Source organism: Myotis daubentonii, chromosome 4 (assembly GCF_963259705.1).
Source record: "Myotis daubentonii chromosome 4, mMyoDau2.1, whole genome shotgun sequence".
Taxonomy (NCBI): domain Eukaryota; kingdom Metazoa; phylum Chordata; class Mammalia; order Chiroptera; family Vespertilionidae; genus Myotis; species Myotis daubentonii.
The window spans coordinates 81,524,013-81,547,382 of record NC_081843.1 but is presented as its reverse complement, the minus strand read 5'-3'; the positions used below and the strand labels follow the sequence as shown (position 1 = coordinate 81,547,382).

The 23,370-nt window shown below is 41.9% G+C and overlaps 1 protein-coding gene across 4 annotated transcripts in view; it reads left to right on the top strand.

The window, feature by feature from the left end:
- Nucleotides 1-23,370, top strand: part of MAST4 (microtubule associated serine/threonine kinase family member 4) — a 521,544-nt gene that overhangs the window by 126,940 nt on the left and 371,234 nt on the right. For all 4 annotated transcript variants that reach the window (XM_059694451.1, XM_059694454.1, XM_059694452.1 and 1 more), the window contains exon 2: nt 15,698-15,851. In XM_059694451.1, the coding sequence (XP_059550434.1) occupies nt 15,698-15,851 (154 nt within the window). The remainder of the gene's footprint in view (nt 1-15,697; nt 15,852-23,370) is intronic.

The following is a 23,370-nucleotide window of genomic DNA, read 5'->3' as shown; positions in this document are numbered from 1 at the left end:
TCCCCACAGAACAGAGAAAGTTATTTTCCATCACTCTTGCCATTTTTCCATTCCAATTTCTGTGTGCTTCTTGCTCACTAGTACATGTTAGAATTTTGTTGTAAATTATTTTTATAGGTTCCTTAGTATTATTATATATTGAGGTCTACACTGGGGAAATGACTCCGTCTACCTGTTTTGGGAATGCTTGAGAAATTGTGGTTGCAAACCAAGAATCCAACTGCCTGAGGACTCCTCCATCTCTGGGAAGAACTAACTCTGTATCCGTGTAAATGGTTGCTTTAGGACGAATCAGTTGTGCTCAGGAAACCATCTTTACTTGTGAGCAAAGCAGGAAAAGCTGATACAAACTCTTGAAAGAGAGAGAAGACTGATGAGGGCACCAGAGCTGTGTTGAGACAGGAAAGAATAGGAAGTCGCTGTATACCTTGTCTCAGGACGTTGGCTAAAGATTGATCCCGAGGAACCCAGGGCAGTAGTCCATGGTTTCTCTTAACTTGATATCGTGCCTGCTGTGGAAACTCCTCAAGCAGCTCCTGCGTTGTGCCATGCAGAAAGCCACACGGGAGATGGAGTATTTTTCTACTTCAGTATTCTCACTAAGTTTCCTCTCCCAGCAATAGAGTGTGCAGAGTGTTTGTGTCAGAGCCTGGCATGCAGAAGACCTTCTGTAAATATTAGTTCCCTTTCTCCTTTTCCTTTTGCAAGCTATTTCCCTCCATCGGTGAGTCTTCCATAGCTCAGTGATTTTTTTTGGGGGGAGGTAATCTTCGGAGGCTATGTATGTTAGGGATGGTGGTCCACATACAGAGTGAAACAGGAAGCAGGCCCCATGCAGTCTCTCTCATCCATCCAGGTGGCCTGCACCTGGGACCAGGCATAACAGTGACATAAAGCTGTGTGTATAGCTGGGTGATAGTGCTAGTGCTGCCTGCATGGAAGATGGAATGAGAAACATGGTCTGACAGCTAACCATGGATCACAATCTTTATTGCTCATTAGCTCTGATACCCTGGGCAAGTCACTTAAGCTTCCAAAGCCTCAGTTTTCTTATCTGTAAAATAGGGATGAAAACAATATCGTGTCAGAGGGTTGTTTTAAATATTAAATGAGATAAACACTTAGGACGGTGCCGGCACTTAAGCGAGTGCTGTGCCTATCTGGGGAGGGTCTGGTGGATTGAGACCCTGGGGAAAGGGGCCATTGTCCTGCCACCTTGCTGGCTTTTCCTGGAAGCTTTTTCCCCTCCTTCTAGGTCTCTTCAAATGGCCCTGTTTCAGAGAGATGACCTCTGACCGCCCCAATAATGGAGTGGCCCTCATTCTCTGTCCCATATCCTGCACTGCTGTTTCACAGCACTTACTACCACTGAAAGAAAGGGATGTTGCTTTGATCACCGCTCTCTTCGTAGTGCTTGGCAAATAGTAGATGCTCAGTGAATTTACTGAGGACATCAAGCTCTGGCAAACTTGTTCAGTAAAGGGCCAGATAGTAAATATTTTAGGTTTTGCAGACCATGCAGAACAGCTCATCTGTGCTGTTGTAGGCAGAGTGTGGACAGTATGTAAATGAATGAGCATGGCTGTGGTCCATTATTTTATTTGACATGCGGTCCCAGGAATATCAATAAATGGTGAAGATCAGGGATGGACCTTTAGTGGCTGTGGTGGTTTGAGCTTGTGGGAATGGGGCCTCTTAGCAGTAGAGGTGATGATAACCATTAGAGGAATATGCCAAGTTAGAGGACAAAGAAAATCCACAGCCCTGATGGGGAGGCCATCTGGCTTCTGAAAGCCATGATGATACAGTTAGTTGGGGGATCGTGTGCATCACCAGCCAGACCATTCAGTGGGCATGGCTGTGTCAATGAAAGTTACGCTTTCATATGCTGTGAACTGCTTTTTGTTAATCTTTAAATAAACACTTACATGGCAGAGGGAGGAATTCGTTGTTTACAATCCCCTTAAATGGAGAAGAAATCTAACTCATCTACCTGGAAGTACAGGTTCTGACATACGACAGTCCTAGATTTATTGAAAGGAAGACAGACTGTTGTACCCACATCATTCTCTGTTCTCCAGCAGATTTCAAGCTCACACTTGAAACTTTCCCACTAATTCAGTGTGTCTCTTGATTCCAGCCTTTAGAGTCGATGTTTTCAATGCACAGCCTTTTCCACTGTGAGTCTCAGGCAAGAATGGGAAGACAAAGGCCTGGGCGTGGGAGCCGGGCCTGGGTCAGATGCTCACTGTCAGGTTGCTTTCTGGGTCATCTGCCTGAGTCTGTTTCAGACGGCTGGGAACATCGTGGTTTGTCATTCTGTAACCTGGAGAACGTTTTCTTCCTGCCAGATGGGGAAGGCGGTGAGGGTCACAGCAGAGGGCTCTGGGTTGGAGCCATGTCCTTTCATGAGGAATAGATAAAAACACGTGAGGAGGTTCCTGTAAAGCAGTGGTTCTCAACCTTCTGGCCCTTTAAATACAGTTCCTCATGTTGTGACCCCGCCATAAAATTATTTTCGTTGCTACTTCATAACTGTAATGTTGCTACTGTTTTGAATCGTAATGTAAATATCTGATATGCAGGATGGTCTTAGGTGACCCCTGTGAAAGGGTCGTTCGACCGCCAAAGGGGTCGCAACCCACAGGTTGAGAACTGCTGCTGTAAAGGGTGATCAGCCAATCCAACCTTTAGGTGACAGTGTAATCAGTGATCAGAGTGATTAAGTTACTCACGTGCTCTTGACCCAAGTGAATAGTAGAACATGAAGAAAGTTAAGATGGTTTCATTTTCTGCAGAATCTAACGAGCTATTAATTGCTCTCCTTTCCCCTTTTTCTTCTGTCTTCCTTATTGCCTTCCCCACCTCCTTCTTCCTTCCTCTTATATGTTTTTGTGTGCCATTTTCTCTTTCCATGTTTCTGTAGTTCATGTTCTCCTGGGGCCTGGCAGTTTAGACTTGGCCTGACAGTTGGGGCCTGGGAACCTGGTGGTGGATGATGACTTGGATTCAGCCCTGGGACGGTGTGAACTGAACAAAGGAATGCTAGGATATTAGTACCATTACCCAAAGCTCTAAAGCAAGCCCTCAGCCCAGGTGTGACTCCCAGCGGCGGCAGGGCAGATGTGTGGCAGTTCCCTGGGCAGGCAGGTAACACTGAGGCCCTGCATGTCAGCATCTGGCCCTTAGGAGGCTCCATCTCAGAGGCAGGAAGCAGTCAGTGCAAGACCCTGGGCGCAAGGCAGCCCCCAGACCTCGAGTTCTGAGGGTACAGGTCAGGGAGACTAGTCATCAAGACGCAGAGGGCACAGCCCAGGGAAATGTAGACACCCGGGTGGGAACCAGGTCAGGTAGAAATCCAGGCGTCAGATGGATTTAGTGCTGAGCCGGGAGCTACTGACTTAAGGTCTCAGAATTGATTTATTATTATGGAATATATTTATTTATAATTATTTAATGATGCATTTATGATTTAGTATAGTTATTTATTTATTATTGGTTATTTTTGCTAAGAGAGCTTGGTCGTAGGCTGTATGGTGGGACACAACCCGATGGACGGAGGAGATGACGTGGGGACAGGAGCCAGGCAGGCATTCACTTCCTTGAAGAGCTCTTGTTCATTGCATTCACCTCATCCCCTCCCTCCCCTTTCTCCCTCGGCCCTTTCCTTCTCTTTCTTCTCTGGTCCCTTCATGCTCTCTGGTTATTTTTTCCCTCTTTAAGAAGTCACAGTAGATAATTGCATGGCCCTGCACCCCTTTGCCCCGAGCTCTCCTTTTAGTTTGCTTACTGTCTGCCAATTTCTCAGTGATTGTTTTTCCTGTTCTTCTAAGTTATTTCCATTTTAACCAGGTGAGGCCCTTAAGCTGCTGAGAACTCGTGACTCACAGTTCTTAAGAAAGCTTTTCTTAAGAACATTTATTTTGCCTCTTGGGTCAGAGTTCAGTTTGTTCCTGCTACTCACGGGAATCTTGCTCAACAGCCCGTTTTTCCTCTTAGTGTAAAATCATGAGATGAATATTCATTTATATGTTTGTCCAGTTGAGGAGTTTAACATTATTTTACAAGAAGAGTGTATTTTGAAGGTTTTCCCAGAACCTTGTATAGAGATTATTTTTAGCTCTCATGGATGTTATTGAACAGCAGTTTCAGCCCTTTACTGTTTTCTTTCATGGCTCTGATAGAATGAGCTAGGCTAAGAAAGGGTAGGGAAGGGGAAGGAATAAACATTTGAGTGCCTTTTCAGTTAATCCATCAGAATCCTGTGAGGAGAGTGTAATTATCCTTATTTTATAGTGAAAATATAATTTGTTCCCTTTATATGGCCAGTAAGTGGCTGGATTCGAACCCAGCTGTGGGCCTGTCTGACGCCACAGCCTTCCTCCTTTGTACTGCTTCTGGTTCCCTCAGGACACGGGATGTGATGCCCTGCACTTCTCCAAGAGCCCCTGGCCCTGCTGAGAGAGTTGGTGTCAAAGAGCAGTAGGTGGTTAGGATCATAGAGGCCCAGTCATGCCACATGGTGCCGATGGTGGGAGAAACTCTGCTATCCCTCTTACACCTTAAGACAAGGTGGGGGCCTTTGAAAAGCCCCAAACCGGAAGGCATATTAGCAACTGTTTACACACCACTCTATGCCTTCTCTGGACTGGCTTCTGGGTACCTGAGAAGATCATAGTCTATGTGGGTACATGCAAGTCAACCCCTTCTACATTTCAGTCATTAATCCCAGCATTGCTCAGCTAACCCAGCAAGGAAAAGAAATCAACTAGGTGCTGGCCACAACGCTGCTCAAAGCCGCTGTAGTCCCAATACCTGGCTCTACCCTTGCATTTGCCATATTGTGTTATGCTTGCATCGGTGTGTCTGTCTCCTACATGCCTGAGGAAATGCCCTGAGGAAAATGCTGTATCTACTCTGTTCTCTATCTGCAGCCCTTAACACAGTATTCAGTCCACATTAGATAATTGGCTAAAATTTGTTCAAAAAACAACTCTGAGTGGAAGGCGTGTATGAATGAAAACTCACAGAAAAATCATATGTTGATTATAATAGAGTGATGGGTGTCAATGGGCTGCAGAGGCAAGGTGGGTAAGGAAGCAGGTGTGATAGGCAGCAGACTGTAGGTCTGGAAATGTGGGTCCTGGCCTGGATTTATGCACCAGGCGTCTTTGTAAATGTGGGCAGTTCAGGGGCCTCCATCTTCCCCCAAACAGAAAATCAGACTATAGGTGATTTTTAGGTCTTTTCCACTGCTAGTATTTTGTGATTCTATAATTCCAATTTAAGGATTGCAGCTATAGAAGCCCTAGAAACTGGTAGTGTAGGCTGTCAATTAGGACTGAAATGGACCATTTGAATTGATTGACCCAGCGTCCATGACCCACCCAGTCTTCCCTGGGGAGTCTTCCCATTCCGTGATGGAAGAGGAAATTAAGGTTAACTTTCTGGGGCTCCAACTGTAGAGCAGTTTAACAGTGGCTTTGATGTGCTTCGCCACTGGGAGCCCCTCTCTAGGAGACCGTTGGGGACAGTGGAAGGAACTCGGGCTATAGAGCTAGGAATCTTGGGCTTGATTCCTTTTGTGCCACCTATGGAACTAATAGCTGTGGAGGGTTACTCTTTCTGAATCTGCTTTCTCCCTGGTGAAATGGGAATAATGCCACTACCTAACTGGGGGTCTGCCCTCTGCTAGAGGGAGAGGCGAACGCATTTCCCCTTTGACGTTCAATGGAAGGACGATGGCTGGTGAGGAGTATGCTCTTCCTGCTTTGTAAACCGCGGCCAGAATCTTTACTTATGTCACTGATGGGGACATGGCGGGACCAGGGAAATTTAATGAGTTCAGATAAGTAAACAACTCCAGGCATAGATTAGATCCCTATATAAAGGTCAGGGAAACATCTAGAATATTAAAGCGACAGAAAACAGGTCATGCGTGTGTAAAGTCAAATCTGTACACCCTCTGAGCTTTCCCCAGTGTCATTGCTCCTAAACTAAACTTTGAGAAGTGCTGCGTTTTTTAAAAAAACTGTAATATATTATGTTTTAAAACTGTAGCTCTATTTTTTTTTTTTTTACATCTGTAGACTATTGAACTTATTGCTTAATGTAAACACCACAGTAACAATTAAACGCCTGCTGTGTGGTGCTCTGTCCTTGGGACTGTGATGATATTGCTGGGGGTGGACGTGTGTGTAGAAATGTTCATAAGCAAAGGAATTGACTTTCTTGAAGTTGGGTTGACAGACAAAAGTGAGATACTGATATCAAAGTGCTAATTTACATATTTCTCAGGGAAGGAAAGAAAGAAAATCAATTCTCTTAAGGAATGAAGTGTGATGCAGCTCTGTTTAGGTGAAGGCAATTGTAGTTTGCTCTAATAATGATGTTTCTGAAACACTTTTTTATTGTGAATTGAAGTTTGTGATTCAAAGAATTAATTACAAAACTAAAGATGGAAAATGATATTGGTATCTAGTACATCTAGTTTAAACACATTCTATTGATGTGTTAATTTTTCAAAACATGGATTCGTTGAGAAAGTGAATTGCAATAAACTCTTAATAGGTTGGGTAAATTAATGTGGCTCAGGAAATTATTCGCCTAACAAATCTTGTTGACATTGAACATTTTTTGCTAAGATTCTATCTGTGCTCTTCCTCTGTCCCCCTTCTTGCTCTCAAAGGGTTTTAGGATGACCTGCAATAACAGATAACTCAGCAAAAATCACTTAAAAATAGGTGAAGACAGACAAAAGAAAAGTAAGCGTAGAGCAGTTTCTTAACATGGCTTTCCTGGCATTTGGCGACAGATAGGTCTTTGTTATTGGGGGCTGTCTTGACCATTGCAGATTGTTCAGTAGCGTCTGTGGTCTCTAGCCAGGAGGTACTGGCAGCATCCCCTGTCACTGCTAAGTTGTGACAACTAAGGATGGTTTCAGACATTGCCAGATATCCTCTGGGTGACAAAATTACCACAAGTTGTATAGAAAGTGTCTTAGTTGAAGCTATGTAACAGACTACCACAGACTGGTGGCTTATAAGCAACAGAAATTTATTTCTCACAGTCCTGGAGCCTTGAAGTCCGTGATCAAGGCACTGGAAAGTTCGATATCTGGTGAGGGCTTGCTTCCTGACTCATGGACAGTCATCTTCTCACTGTGTCCTCACACGGGGGATGGTGGAAGGCACAGGAGTTTTCTGGGGTCTCCTTTACAAGGGCACTAATCCCCCTCATGAACTAATCACCTTCCAAAGCCCCTATCTCCAAATAGCATCACCTTGAGGGTTAGGGTTCAAAATATGAATTTGGGGGTGGGAACACGGCATTCAGTTCATAGCAGGGGGTGAGGTGAAGCCAGAGTGAAGGTAGTGCAGGAACCAGATCCATGAAGTCTTGATAGAGGTTGGCCATGCCACACTCACCGGGGTGGTGGACTGCAAGTGATTTCCAGCGACCGAATTGGAGAAGCCTGATGAGTTATGTGGCTTATGGGGTCCCCAGGATGAAATATACCATAACCCAGCAGAAGCACATCTGTTTCTAATGTGGACACTGACAGCATTTTCTCCAGGTTTCTGTCCCCCTGAGAATGAAGCTCCAGAATGGTGGAATTTTTGCCTATTTTCTCCCCTTCTGAGGAATACCTGGCACACAGTTGCTTAATAAATATTTTTAGAAAGAGATAAATATTGACAAGGAAGATCCTGTTAAAGAAAGGCCCTTCCTTACATGTTTATAGAACAGAATGGCAAGACTTATAGGGCTAAATATTACAGTATCATTAAATGGAAGCATGCTTTCTGGGTGGCGTGATCTAAAGTGCATGTTGGCCAAAATCAATTAAATGGGTCCCAGCACAATGTGGTCCAGGATTGTAGTAGCTCTCTCAGTGTCTGACTCAATCCATAGTTAGGTTCTAAGATGCTGGGGGCCAGGAGCTGGCATATTCTTCAGGTAGTGGTGAGACTTAAATGTTAGTTAAGACTAAGGGAGGAGGAGACTTGAGCTGAGCTATGGTGACAGTTATCACCAGCGTTATTAGTTATTGAGTGCTTATATGTGCTGAATGCTGTGTCAAGCCCCTTTTGTCCATCATCCCTCTGCATCCTTACCGCCTCTGTGGTCTGTACTTCAGAGAGGCGGGAACTGGCTTGTCCAAGGCATGGCCCTGCGATTCTGTCCCTGACAATTCAAATTTGGACTGGACTCCTCACCTCTCTACCTCTCTGTCTCATGCCTACTGCAAACCTCCTAGCGCTGGGTGATCAAGCCCCAGGGGTTCGTGCTCTTGAACATGGTGTGCGAGTTACAGACAGAAATAATTCTAAAGCAGTTCAAACCATGTTCTCATTTGAGCCATAAAGGGAAAAATGAAAACTCCGTACAATTGTAATCAGTTTAATTTTCTTGGAAACAATTTATGATGAAATACACCTGCAGTGATGTTTGTGGATGAGGGGACTTCCTCTATAGAAATGTCATAACCAGCACAACTAACATCCATTGTGTGCTTACTGTACTTCACACACTGTTTTAAGTGCTTTACACGTATGAATTCCTTTCATTTTTAAAACAATCTCAGGAGATAGGTAGCATTATTACTAACATTTTGTGGATGAGAAAATAGGCTTAGAGATAATTATGTCTTCATTAGGATAGTAAGTGTTGGTGTTTCTAACAACTGTGGAGTTAGTATGAATCCAGTAATGACTGTCTTAACTATATAACCTGATTGCATCAAGTTTTAAATGTTGTTTATAGGCTTTGGTTTAAAAGTAAATATAATCCACATATAAGTGAAATCATATGGTATTTATCTTTCCCTGACTGGCTTAGTTGACTTAGCATAATACTCTCCAGGTCTATCCATGGTGTTGTAAAAGATAAGAAATAATTTTTTTTTAAAAAAGTAAATATAATCCAATTTTGAAATAGTCACTTCAGATTGCCAGTTTCACTCCATTTTGGATGTTGGTGATGGAGCAGTTCATTAATTATAAACATTGTCTATGCAGTTTTATAATTATTCCTATACTTTCATATCTTTGGTTTCTTAGAATATTTAATATCAAGAAACAGAATAACTGAACAATGTCTTTGTAACCCTATGGTGAGGCTCTTTCTCTCTCTCTCATTTTTAATCATAAAAAAAGACTTTACTGGCGAGCCCTCATTATGTATGCGGATGACATTGTGATCCCTTTGAACTAATGAACTTCGGCCTTAGGGCACATGCATTCTGAATGGGTCTTTAAAATGCATGTGCCACACCATGAGAGTAAGTGAGGAATTACAGAAAGGAGGACTGGGGGTAGGAAAAGGCTTGGATTGATAGACACAAGTGAATATGCTAGTTAGGAGATAGTTAAAAGGTCGAATAATTAATTATTTAGGAATCACCTTCAAAGGTAGCAGTGTTCAAAAATTAGCATATTAGTTTGTATATGGAAAAGATTCTTTGAAAAGATGTCATTTGCTATAACCTAAGGGTCTTTTCTTATACCTGACATGTTCGATTTTGTCAGAATACTATAGATTTCACTTTAGCCTTTTCACCTTGAGTAACATTTAATACAATTTTATTCTGATTTTTCCAACAGTAAAAACCCTTTGTGGCATGTGTTCCTTATTTATCTGTTGTTATATCTTTTACTAAATACCAGATATTTGCAATTCATTTTTTTCTTAAAACAAGTTTTTAAAATTCTTTATTGTCTAAAGTATTACATAAGTCTCCTTTTCCCCCATTGACCTCTCCCTGGCTGCCCCCACCCCCCTACTGTCTATGTCCATTGGTATGCTCATATGCATACATACAAGTCCTTTGGTTCATCTCTTACCCCCTCATACCCGCCCCCCCCATTCCCTCATAGGTTGGACAGTCTGTTCAATGCTTCTATGACTCTGGTTCTATTTTTGTTCATCAGTTTATGTGTTCATTATATTCCACAAATGAGTGAGATCATGTGATATTTATCTTTCTCTGACTGGCTTATTTCCCTTAGCATAATTCTCTCCAGTTCCATCTATGCTGTTGCAAATGGTAAGAATTCCTTCTTTTTTACAGCAGCATAGTATTCCATTGTGTAGATGTACCACAGTTTTCTAAACTACTCATCTGTTGATGGGCACTTAAGCTGTTTCCAAATCTTAGCTATTGTAAATTGTGCTGCTATGAACATAGGGGTGCATAAATCCTTTCTGATTGGTGTTTCTGTTTTCTTGGGACATAGTCCTAGAAGTTGGCTTTTTTTTTCCCAAAAAAAATATTTACAGGGTGCCTTTTATGAAGAGCAGTGGACCTAATAGAGCTGTGGACAAAACAGACTAGTGTATTATTTCATGTAATCTGCATGCTAGTGGGAGGAGGATAATGAACAAATAGAAAAGATCTAGCATATCATGTGGTGATAGATGCTCTGAAGAAAAACAGAGAAGGGAATAAAGTGGTGGGTGTGCTGTTTCATGTGGGGTGATTAGAGGAGGTCCCCCTGAAAGTGTCACAATGGAATAGAGACCTGGAGGTTGCAGGGAGCACAGTAGCTAATATCTGGAGTGTGTGCCAGGCAATGATCAGTGGATGGGATCTGGGTGGGAAGATGCCTGGACCATCTGAGGTCTGGCAACAGACTGAGGTGGATTGAGTGGAGCAGTAGGGGTGAGGATCAGAGAGGTAGGAGAGATAGGACTTTCAGGGCATCATCAGGACTTCGGAGCCCAACCAGTGTGGCTCAGTTGGTTGAGTGTGGTCCCATGCGCCAAGAGGTCACTGGTTCAATTCTTGGTCTAGGCACATGCCAGGGGTCCCAGCTTAATCCCCAGGAGGGAGCATGTGGGAGGCAGGCAATTGATGTTTAAGGCTTTGCATTTTGTTGTGGGTAAAGGAGAAGCCATGGGGGACTCCTGCAGAGGATTTGGAACCTCTGCCTGGTGCTCTCCAAGGGCCTTGGCTGCTGTGCTGAGACTAGGGTGGAGGCTATTGCAAGAGATACCCTGATGGCAGGACAGAGTGGTAGCAAGAAGTGATTGGATTCTGGATATATTTTGGAGGTTGAGTTAGAGGATTTGCTGATTGGATATGGAGTAAGAAGAGAAGTTTCCAAGAACTGTAAGGTTGTGATGAGTGTAGCTAGAAAAAAGGAGCTCCCATTAATTGAAATTGGAGAAGCTTGCCAGAGGGGAGGGAAGGAAGGGGGGTCGTTGGGGGACTGGGTGAAAAAGGTGAAGGGATTGCGAAGTACAAATTGGTGGTTACAGAATAGCCACAGGGATGTAAAGTACAGCCTAGGGAATAAAGTCAATACTTTTGTAATAACTATGTATGGTGCCAGTTGGGTACTGGAGGTATCAGGGGGATCCCTTTGTAAAGTATATGATTATCTAACCACTATGCTGTACCCCTGAGACTAATTCAAAATAGTATTGAATGCAAACTGAAATTCTGAAAAAAGTTAAATTAAAAATATGTTTATGCTCATATCAACGTTGTTAATATTTAGAAACGATAAATTAGAGAACTCATGTACTTGGGCATGAACGTGTCTGGAGATGAGGTTGGAGAAGTTGTCAGTTAAGAAGGCTGCAGGTTCAATAGTCATTGAAAATTACTACATGCCTTTAAGAAGAAAATTACTATGTGCCTTTTACTAGGGAATAGCCATAGAATAAGAAACCCCTGGACCCTGGTTGGAGATGGTGGTGGTGGTGATGGCAGAGACACTCAACAAAAATAGGGGCCAGTCTCGTGAACTATGTACCTTTGCTTTTCATTTATCTTCACTGATGGCAGAAACCACAGTGTAATCGCGGTGAATTCTTCTTCTTTTTTTCCCTAGCCTGATACTTTGTAAAACAGAAGACAGTGGGTGGAGATGTAGAAAACTGTAGACGTTGAATTTTGGTGATTATTATTTCTATAGCACTGATAATTTTAGAAACCTTCCCCCAAACCTGCGTTAGACAGAGTAGCTGTGCACCTTTCGTTCTCTAAGATGCTTATATGTTTCCTGTGATAAATGGCTAGCAAGAGCAGTTGTGTAACACTCACATGTAAGTGATATGTTAGGTCCCTAGCTGTCTGACTTCTAAATTTATTAATATGCCTCTTCCAGTGGTTTTGTGGCTCTTGGAACTACAGGAAACTGACATAGGAAGTTAGGACCAAATCTAGCACACCACGAAGCAATATTTGCGATTGGTGAGTGAGGTAAGGACCCATTTCTGGAGAATGCACGCCAATCCAGGATACTTTGTGGCTCTCGAAGCCTGCTAGGGAAGCACACGACCAAGGAGTCCGTCTGGCGCCTTGGAGTCCACTGTCTGCTTAGTGCGGGGAATTAGAAGTGTTTGAAGCAAGAATGACCATCTCATGCTTGGATGTCCTTGAACATCAGCGAAAGTTCAAAGACAACCTCTGTCTTTATAGTTGAGCTCCTTGTAGTATGAAGACTTTGGAAAAGTTGAAGAAGATTAAACGGAAATCATTTAAAGAGCAGTGTGTAAAGTGATAGGTTTGATGTAACCTAAAAGCTCTAGGGTGTGATGGAACGTTTTTAGAGGGATCCTGAGTGTTTGAATCAGGACAAAGAATGAAAAATAAATTGCAGGGCTGCAGTAGACCATTGTGAGAAGCTTTGACAAACTGTAGAAAGAAAAGCAGAGCCAGTGACAACGTGGCAAATTTGGAAAAATGATCTATTTAGAGAGAGCCCTGTTGGGAGAGGGATTGGATGTGAAAAAGGAAGTGGATCCTGGAACATTGCACTATATTTATAGTTTTTTCTACTTGTATTGTGTTTGGAACATTGGCAGCCCGCACAGGTCACTGCCTCAGTTTTTCCAGATTTAAAACTCTACTCCACTCTTGGGGTTGTGATTCTGATGAAAAACGTTGGCTTATTAATAGTTTTTGGCAACATATATGTGAGCAAACATTTTCTTTTTTCTTTTTCTACATTTTCTCCTTGATCTCTTTCTCTTCTTTCTACATGTATTTCATATTTTTTATGGCTTTTTTGGAAATATGTAAGGAAGGCTCATAATTCCTAGTTAGGAATTATCTTCTTTTTTTTCTCTGCTGGTTTTTCCACCACTGTTAATTTGTGATATAACAATCTTCCCTAGAGTCATTCATTGTAATTCTGCAAGCTGAAAATTTTAACGTCAGGTGAAAAATATGTGACAGAAGTTGATGAACCTTAAACAATAAATATTTGTATTTTATGCTGCTGCAACTAGTAATTAAGAGACAATAACTGAGTAGAATGGATCTTAACGTGCTTGATTGCTCTGAGGGGTTCTTGATGCATTTACAGGGTGAGTAGCTATTATGGAACATTTCGCTGAATGTCTATAGCACATTGCCACCTTGTGGCTGCAAGTTTTCTTTCTACATGTAAGAGCACATTTTTAATATGAAGTGTATCTGATATAATCTTATATTTTTCCTAGTATTTATACTTTACTTTGATAAAATATTTGAGGCATAGAGTATAGGGAGGGAGCACTTAAGAGCACATCCTTGTTCTTAGAAGAGGCATGATTAAGTCTCTAGAAGTGAAGATCTACAATGTCTGCATCTAACTGTGTGCTTGGGATAGTGACAGAAAAAGAATGAGAGAGCTAAATCAATATGGGAAAACTTAGCAATTCACCTTTGGTAAAGGGAATATGGTTGTTCATTGTATTACTCTTATGACTTTTCTATTGTTGCAAAAGTTCTTCTGAAATTAAAAAAAAATTGATAGTTTAAAAAATTGGGGTAAGGATATAAATGGAGCCCAGAAGAAGACAAAAAGAACCTCTGCATTGTGTAATGACTTGCTATGTCTGGACCACTGCCTGGGCTCTACTCTCTAGTAGCTGATATCACTGTCCGGGTTCCCTTGTTACAATTCATTGTCCAGGGGGCTTAAGGGCAAAAATGTGTAAGACTAGATAGAAATTCCTCCTTGTAGGACGCTTCATGCAGTGAACAGCAGCCTCAAACCAATACCTTCCAAAAGTGCAACCTGGAATCCCTTTGTCCTGATATGGCTTGATCCTGAAGTGGCTACACTGCTAGCTTTCTGGATACCTCTCAACAAAATGCCAAGTGGCGATGAAATACAGTAAAATACTGACTTGCAATGAATTCGAGATTGTACTTACTGACAAGTGCTTGAAATCCAGCGGTTCCAGTGGAGCCTGAGGGAGAGTTGACATCTGGTAATAGCTGATCCAATATGGTCTCTTCCATCTCAACTAGCTTGGGAGGAGTCACTCATAGGCAGGGTCACATTTCTTTGTGTGCCATGGATTTGAATGTGCTGCGGTGTATTGACAGGCAAATGGATGACTTTATTCCTGAATTTATTCCTCCAATAAATACATCCGTGATAATATCAATCGAAAACAGTGCAGACAGTTATAACCAGATGACTATCTCTATCATGAAAACAAAACATATCACAATCAAACACCCCTAAAAATGCTTGGTCTTGAGTGCTGTTACCCAGTCCTTTTCTATTTTTAAATTTCTACAAATTGGCCCTCTTCTGTGGCCATTTAAATTTCCATGAATATCTTTTGCACTTCCTTTAAATTTCTTAATAACTATCTGGATATATAGTATGTGCACATGAATATTTCTGTCCTTAGTAACTGCCTAGACACATATATATGCACATAGGCTTACTTGAAGGTGATCATTTAAGGAGATAAGGCCCTATTCACCTGTGAAAGGTTTTCTTATAAAAGTAGGACAGGTCTTGAAGTAAGTGTTGTGACACGGGGGACTCTTGTAGAAAGCTGTCTCTTGAAGGGATGTTGGTTTCTCTGATTCTTGTGACAGGTTTTCTTTTAAAAGCAATAAAGTGATATAGGGATGTATTGATTTCCATTATGGGCCGTGGTGCTAGAAATTTCCCTCCCCTACGTCTATGAGCATCAAAAGCTTGTGAATTTTTGTGGGAACAACTAAATTAGTAATCTATTGATTCTCTGTAGAGCAATATTCTTTATTTTGGTGGGGGCGGGGGATCAAGGCCCACAGAAAGATACATATTTTACATGGTGACTCAGGACACACACATATACATGGGTAACTTAAGAAAAAATGTCATGAAACAAAACTTCCCCTTCCTTCACTGGATTTTGATAATTTCTGTTCTGTTGTGTTAAAAATACTGATCACAATCTACTAAACTTGCTTTCATGATCCACTAAGGCAGCAATTTAAAACATGCAATACCTGACTATTTAGTCAGGGGCGCTGACCTCTTTCCCTTTAGATTGTCAAATAAAAAGAAATCACAGCAGCCAACACAATAGCCGTCTGGTGTGAATGAATCAAAATTATGCCTTTTTAAAAAATCAGTTCGGCAAAAAATAATTTGTGTGTGTGTGTGCCACAGGAATTTAGTAATTAGTATATGTGTCATGAGTGGAAGAAGGCTGAGAATCGCTGCACGAATGCTTTGTGACCCACTGCTTGACAAGCCCTGCTAGTAAGGTTTTGAGCCAGCCAGACTCTGTCAGATGGAAGACACACAGTGAAATCCTGAATGCTCTCAACTGGCCAAATTAAAAACAGGGCCAGGAAGGAAGGACTTAGAGAAGGAAAAGGAAGGAGGAAGGTGTGCCTGGTTGGTCTCTCATTCTGGTGGTGTTGGGAGCATCCCCAGTGAGTGATGCCCTGTCCTTCTCTCTGCAGCTTGACCACATACTGTCCCCACCACCCATGCCATGTCGGAAGTGCAGCAACCCGGACCTGGCCTCGGGCCCTGGAAAGTCCCTGAAGTTCAAAAGCCAGCTGAGCGAGGATGGACGACAGCTGCGGCGGGGGAGCCTGGGAGGTGCGCTGACAGGTGAGTCACCGGTGATATGTGTAGGAGGGATTTTGTTTATACCCTGGAGGGTCCTGAACGGTGCCCATGGAGTTCCAGGTGCAAACATCAGCCTGCTTAAGAATGGTCCTGCCTCTCTGCAGACCATGTGGTAAAATCTAGTCCAAACCAGAGAGCAGTTAAATTGAGGATCTTATTAGTAAGCTTTACTGAAATATAATTTACATGCAGTAATATAAACTCATTTTCACTGTATGTGTGGGGGGGTTCTGGTGAATTTATATGCCAGACCACCACCAAAACCCAGACAAGAAATATTCTCTGTGCCCCTTCCTAGTCATCCCCTCCCCCTCCCCTCCAATCCTTGACCCCAGGCAACCATAGCTGTGTGTTCTGTCACTATAAATTAGATTTACAGTATCTTAAGAATTTCATATGGATGGAGTCACACAGGCCATGCTCTTTTGTCCCTGGCTTCATGGGCTCAGTATAATGTTTTTAAGATTCATCCACGTTGTGAATGTCAGTGGTGTATGTTGAACTGTATAAAGAACTGCCAAACTGCTTCCAAAACTGTGACATTTTATATCCCCAACAACAACAGGCAAGTGATCTAATTGCTCAGCCTCCTTGCCAACCTGTGGTGTGGCCAGTCTTTTTGAATTTTAGCCATTGTAATGGGTAGATAGTCATATCACATTGTGGTCTTAATTTATATTTTCTTGACAACTAAATGTGGTCAAACATCTTTCCATATGCTTATGGGACTTCATATATCTTCTTTTGCATTTATGAGGGAGGAACTCCTATCCCCCTTTTGTAGATGACAACACTGAGGCCCAAACCAGCTGAGTAAATTGCACAAGATCAAGGTTTGAATCCAGGCATTGTGGCTCCAGGGTCCATGCTTGTAACCATCACTCTGTTCTTAGCACAGTAAACACTCACGAGGTTTTCAGTAAATTCCAGCAGGATTAATTGGAGTGAATCCTAGGTGGGAAAATGTTTGCTCAGTTGGAATTAGGGGCTGACTCAATCTGTAGGTCTCCTACTCCCTTTTTTTGCAAAAGTAAATTAAAACTAGGCAATTAATACATATGAAAAACCTTAAAATTTATACATTTGTTAACCCAGCAAATCTAATTCTCAGATTTCATTCCCGGGAAAATAGTCATGAATATATGCAGAAAATGAACTCTAGTTATATTTAGAGCAGCACCATTTATAATAATAAAAAATGCAAATCATCTGCATAACTAGCAAAAGAATATTGGTTAACCATAATATGGTATACACATAAAATGAAAAGTAATCGTAAACATTTAAAACCATGTTGTAAAATAATATGTTTTAACATTGAAAGAGCCTCACTACATTTTTTATGTGAAATCCCATTATTGAATGGTCATATAGTAGCTCTTGCTTCATAGGACGGACTGTAATTGTAGTGAAATAATTTTATATTTCATAAGAGAAGAGGAAACAACCTCTGCCTGCTGAAGAGTTTTCTCAAACTGGATGATGGTTGACTGGGTTCCCGTTATAAATGGGCATGTGGAGAATGCTATGCCTTTTTCCAGCCCGCAATTCAGTCCATGACACACTTTTTCTTCCTGATTTTTTTGTGTGGCACTTGGCAGTGCATCAGTTGGTGACATGAATGCTGTATAACCACAGAATTTCAGTGGTAGACAACAATAAGTATTTTTTGCTCACGTGGCTGCAGGTCAGCTGGGTTTGGGGTGATTTAGCCTGAGTTCTGCTGGGATTGGTTCTAGATTGCAGTTTGGGTTCAGCTCTGCTCCGTGTCTGATTTCCTTGGACATCATGTTCTCCTGCTAAAAGACAGGAGCATGCGGGTGCACATCCTCCTGCATAGGCATGTTTAAAGCTGGCATCATAGCTGCTAATTTTCTATTGGCCAAAGCAAGTCATATGGTCAAGCCCAGAGTCAAGGGGTAGAAGCATGCTCCACCCACCTTGACACCTTGGCAAAGATACAGATGTAGAATGCAATTAACTAGAGGGGAGGCAAAAATTGGGACTAGTAAGTCCGTCTATCATAGTTAGCCTCTCACTCTCTTACTTAAACATCCTTTACAGTAAAATATTTACATTTTCCTATTTTTAATGATAAATATAATATGTGTTCAATGTGGTAATTTCAAAAAGGACAGAGCACTATAAAGAAAAAAGCCCACAGTCTCAGCATGCATACAAACCGGTTGAACTCTGACATTTTCTTACTTAACTAAAGTTTTGAATCAATCTCTTAAGGGTATTAGATGAAAAGAAAAAGCAACCAGTACCTTTTTTGCAGGACCGGCATTTAAACAACAAACACAGAGTTGACGGTGCCCATCACTGCTTACATATATTTTTGTTGTTGTTGTCAGCTGATGCTGCTTTCTGCCTTGCTGGCCTGCAGCATGCTAAATAGGCCCCAGGAAGCATCCTGTAAACATTGACTGAGCTATGGAGCCCCCTGATGAGGAAGGCAGCATTATTCTAGTCATTATTCAGGCCCTTCCAGTCTGGGCATGGGCATGTGGTAATGCACCTGACAGTTCACAGCAAGGGAGCTGCAGCATGAAGGGCAGAACCTCAGGATCCAGAGTCCTGGCTTGTTGATATGCAAATATGCCCTGAATCCTAGTCTTGCCTTCCATGCTGTGGTATACAGATGTGGCAGCCCTAACAGTCGGAAAAGGAGGGCTTCTCTTCCTCGGGAAGAGTTGTATTTTTCAAAACACGTTTGAGCTGTTCGGAATGTAAAACAAAGAGGGATCTATGTATGTGTGTGTAACTTGCATATAATAAGGAATCAACTCTGCTGACAGTATAAAGTAGAATTATGGTGCTCTGTCTTGGGAGGAAAATTGAGAAATTTTTCTCTTTTGGACTATGGAAATCAGTTTGGAATAAGATTTGAAAATACAAAAAAAAAAGCATTTCAGAGTGAATTTTGTTTCAAGAGGGAAAGGAAAAACAACACAACCTCGGAAAACATCCTTTTCTTTAAAATTAACCTGGGGGACATAGGGTTTGCATGCAGTGTAGAGTTGAACAGGTTTCTCATGCTAAAAGTTTCCCTAGCTTAGCGGGCAAATCTGGAAGAATTCAGATTAAAGCAAATTTACATAAAATGTGACTGTTTTATGGGTGGACTTGGTATTTAGTAAATATTGCCGTAAATACCTCCCATGCTGACTAGATTTCTTTACTTTTGTAATAATACCGATGGAAAAATGGTGTGTTGTTACATTACATGCCATAACAAGCAAAACCCCCCAAATCAATGTCTTAACACACTAGTCATTTATTTCTTTCCTATGTAAATGTTTTGGGTTGCTGGCAGCTCTCTTTCTCCTAGTGAGTGAGGGACCCACACTCCTTCCATCTTCTGATTTTGCTCTTTATGGCCTTAAGATACTCTACTTCCAACTGGTGGAAGTGGAAAGAGAGAGGAGAAACATTTTTAACTTCTTAAAAGTCCCAGCCTGGAAGAGCCATACTTTATATCCATTCACATTCTTTTGGCAAGATCCCATCACATGGTCACAGCTGAAAGCAAGGCTGGTGTGGGAACACTAGGATGGTCCCTGCTGGGGCGTTGCCGCTGAGTTCACTGACGTAAGAGGCAGGGGCAACATAGCACTTACTAAATTGGGAAAACTAGGAGAAATAGGTTTTAATAAAGAAATAGGAGGTGATGAACTTCGTCTTTAGTGTGTTAAGTTTGAAATGCTTACGGAATATAGTAAATAGATACTTCAAGTAGGACTGTGGAATCACAGAGATAGAGAGAATCATATTTGGAGGAGAGAGGATTGGCTTCATCTGAGAGTGGTATGAGAACAAGAACTCACCCTTGGCTTTAACAGGGTAGTCACTGGTTACCGTAGGAGAGTAGTGAAGTGTGGGTGATTAAGAGCAATGGTAATGAAAGAATTAGAGGTAGCTGATGTGTTGGTGATTAAGTCTGTAGATGGCTCTTTTGAGAAGTCATGCTGTGAAAGGGACAAGAGAAATAGAGTATGAGCTGAAAGGGCGTGAGGCTCAGAGAGAGGCATGGAAGCATCAGGGTCATGCAGGTCTGTGTGTAAGTTCGGAAGCTAAAAAGTGAAGTGGTTTGGAGGAACCCAGGGAACATGTGATAGGAAGAGAGCCTTTTATAGGAAGAGAGCCACTTCCTCTCTTGTGACGGGGGAAGGAGGAGAAAATGATGCCAAAGCAGGTAGTTTAGGTACCTCCACACCATGGAATACTACTCAGCAATAAAAAGGAACAAACTATTGATGCCTCTGGCAACCTGGGTGAATCTCCAGAGAACTGTGCTATTTGAAAAAAAAAAAAAAAAAGCCTATCCTAGGAGGTTCCGTACTCTATAATTCCATTTGTATATAACACTCTTGGAACGACAAAATTATAGAAGTGGGGAACTCACTAATGGTTGCCAGGATTTAAGGAGGAGAGTGGGAGGGAAGTAGGTGTGACTGTAAGTGGGAAGCATGAGTGGTTCTGTGGTGTTGGAAATGTTCTGTAACTTGACTGTATCAATGTCATTGTTCTGGTCGTGATAGTGAACTATAGTTTTGCAAGATGTTACCATCAAGAGAAACTGGTAAAGGGTACCTGGGCCTCTCTGCATTATGTCTTACAACTGCAAGTGAATCTACACTCCTCTCAAAATAAATTTTATTTTTAATAGGGAATATAGTCAGTGATATTGTAATAGCTATATATACTGTCAGGTGGGTACTATACTTAATCCGGGTGATTTGCCTGTTATATAAATGTCTAATCAATATGTTGTACACCTGAAACTAATATATATTGAATATCAACTGTAATCGAAAAATATTCAAGATATCCTATTTTTAAAATGTCTCTTTTCTAGATCACCGATTTTAATAAATTTGCCTTTAATAAAAAGCAGGTATTTTAATTGATGGCCAGTATTGTCCCAATACATTTAATTTTAAAAATAAATGTGGTGGCTTTACTTTTCTCAATGCATGATGAGACCTCTGGGTGTGGTGGGGAGGGTTAGGTAGGAGTTGAGTAGAGAAGGAAGTTGAATAATCTTGGAGGACAGGGCGGATTTCTTGGATGCACTGACCAGCCATGGAAGGTCTGAGACTATAAAAGTGAAAAGTCTGTCTACATATTTGAGGAAAGCATTAAGACACCAGGGAAATCTGTGTACCAGAAACAGTAGTTTCACAGAATATAGCAGAGAGGCTTGGTCAGGGGTCATCAAGACAAAGGTGTGGAGGGTGGAGCTGAGCTACATAAGCATGAGCAGAGTTTGGTGTCTCTGGTGGGAGTTCTCAGGGGTAGAGCTAGAGCCCCTGGGAATGTGGAAGGAGAGTGGAAGCAGGGACCTGGGCGTGTGGTGGGGTTGGGGCCTGAGCAGTCACTACCCAATTTTCCGAGTCACCAAGGGATCAAGAAGCAAATCCATTTGCATCTTCTTCCTGGTTTGAGTGTAGGATTTTAAGTAGCCTTTAAAACCACTTGCTGTCTTCACCACTCCTATGTCAGTTTGTGTCGAGATATTTTGCTCTCTAGGTGTTCTAATTTGAAGATGACTCTTTTGGCATATTTTTATGTTTGCAGTTTCTCCCAGTCAGGGCAGGAAGATCTTGGGAGACCTTGTCTTAATGGGGCTCACATCTGTTGGCCAGTTACTTTGGCAGATGCTGCCTCCCAGTGGCTTCCTGTCAGGGAGCCCTTTGCTTAGCTCCTCCCCCATGCAGATGGTCTACCAATGAGCCATTGCTCCCTCTAAAAGGGCAGTCACATGGTGTTTCCCAGGTTCCTGGTTACCTGCTGTCTAGGAACTGCCCAGCTCACCTTGCTCAGAGCCAAGGTACAAAGTCCTAACGGAAGTTCAAATCTCTCCTTCAGGCATTTTACGCCAATGAAACCTACCCAAGAAGTGATGATGTCTAGCATGATGAGAGAATTAATTAAGGAAAGAATCTAAATGAGGACTTGAAAATCATTGAATGCATTTCTCTTATACTGGGAATCAGATGAGAGACTGGGCTGTTTGCTTTGATGTGTGTGTGAGCTCCAGAGAGTGCTGGGAGCCAAGCTAGATCAGCAAATCTGGCTCTCCAGAAAACTGTTTTACAGTTCTGGACCAGATCAGGCTTAAAAGACTTAAAAATTAGTCCAGAGTGTTAAGATGTTGTTGATAGAAGGCCCAGCTTCTCTTAAGAATGCTGAAGTACCTTCTGCAGAGCAAAAGGTAACTCGGGTCTTAAATCGTTGTTTACAGAATTTTAGAATTGCTAGGACCGGAAAGCATTTGCATATTGAGACACAGCTAAACCGTTAACACCTGCAAAATAAGTGTGCCTTCTTGACCTTTGACCCAGTATGTTGGATGTGGCAAATCAAATATAGTAATGGAAATTTTTCAAAATACACCAAAGATGAAAGTGTTTAATGGTCATTGACAGTTTTGCTGGCATTATTTTAAGTGGTTTATATCTAAACATATTTATACTAGAGGCCCAGCACATGAAATTTGTGCATGGGTAGGGTCCCTAGGCCTGGCCTCGATCATGGCCGGCTGGGGCCTTCCTTTGTTCCGCATCGCCCCCTGCTGGTCAGCACATGTCATAGCAGGTGGTCAAACTCCCGAGGGGACAGTTTGCATTTAGCCTTTTATTATATAGGACAGCGGTTCTCAACCTGTGGGTCGCGACCCCTTTGGGTGTCGAACTACCCTTTCACAGGGGTCGCCTAAGACAATCGCAAAACACATATATAATTACATATTTTTTTGTGATTAATCACTATGTTTTAATTATGTTCAATTTGTAACAATGAAAATACATTCTGCCTATCAGATATTTGCATTATGATTCCTAGCAGTAGCAAAATTACAGTTATGAAGTAGGAACGAAAATAATTTTATGGTTGGGGGTCACCACAACATGAGGAACTGTGTTAAAGGGTCGCATCATTAGGAAGGTTGAGAACCACTGATATAGGATAAGGATGCTGTCTTTACTAATTAGGTTGATGAAGAAGCTTTACAGAAACAAACCAAAAATGTATGAATATTATTAGGATCCACAAAGCACTAGATATTCCTCTTTCTTTCCCAATTTCTCCCAATCTCTTCCAATATCCATCTCTTTCCCTCTTTTCCTCTCCCTTCATATTTCTTATGGTCTAGAATGATTCTATAAATAATGGATTTCAGCCAGGACTGGTTTGGCTCAGTGGATAGAGTGTCGGCCTGCGGACTGGGGGGTCCCGGGTTCGATTCCAGTCAAGGGTATGTGCCTTGGTTGCGGGCACATCCCCAGTGGGGGGTGTGCAGGAGGCAGCTAATCGATGTTTCTAACTCTCTCTCTCTCTCCTTTCCTCTCTGTAAAAAATCAATAAAATATATTTAAATAATGGATTTCAGTTATTCCTGAGAGACAAATGAATTTATTGAATCCATATGTGAAAAATTTAAGTTGTTCTTAAAATTCCTTTTATAATAGGAAATTGATTTCAGGTGTCTTAAAAA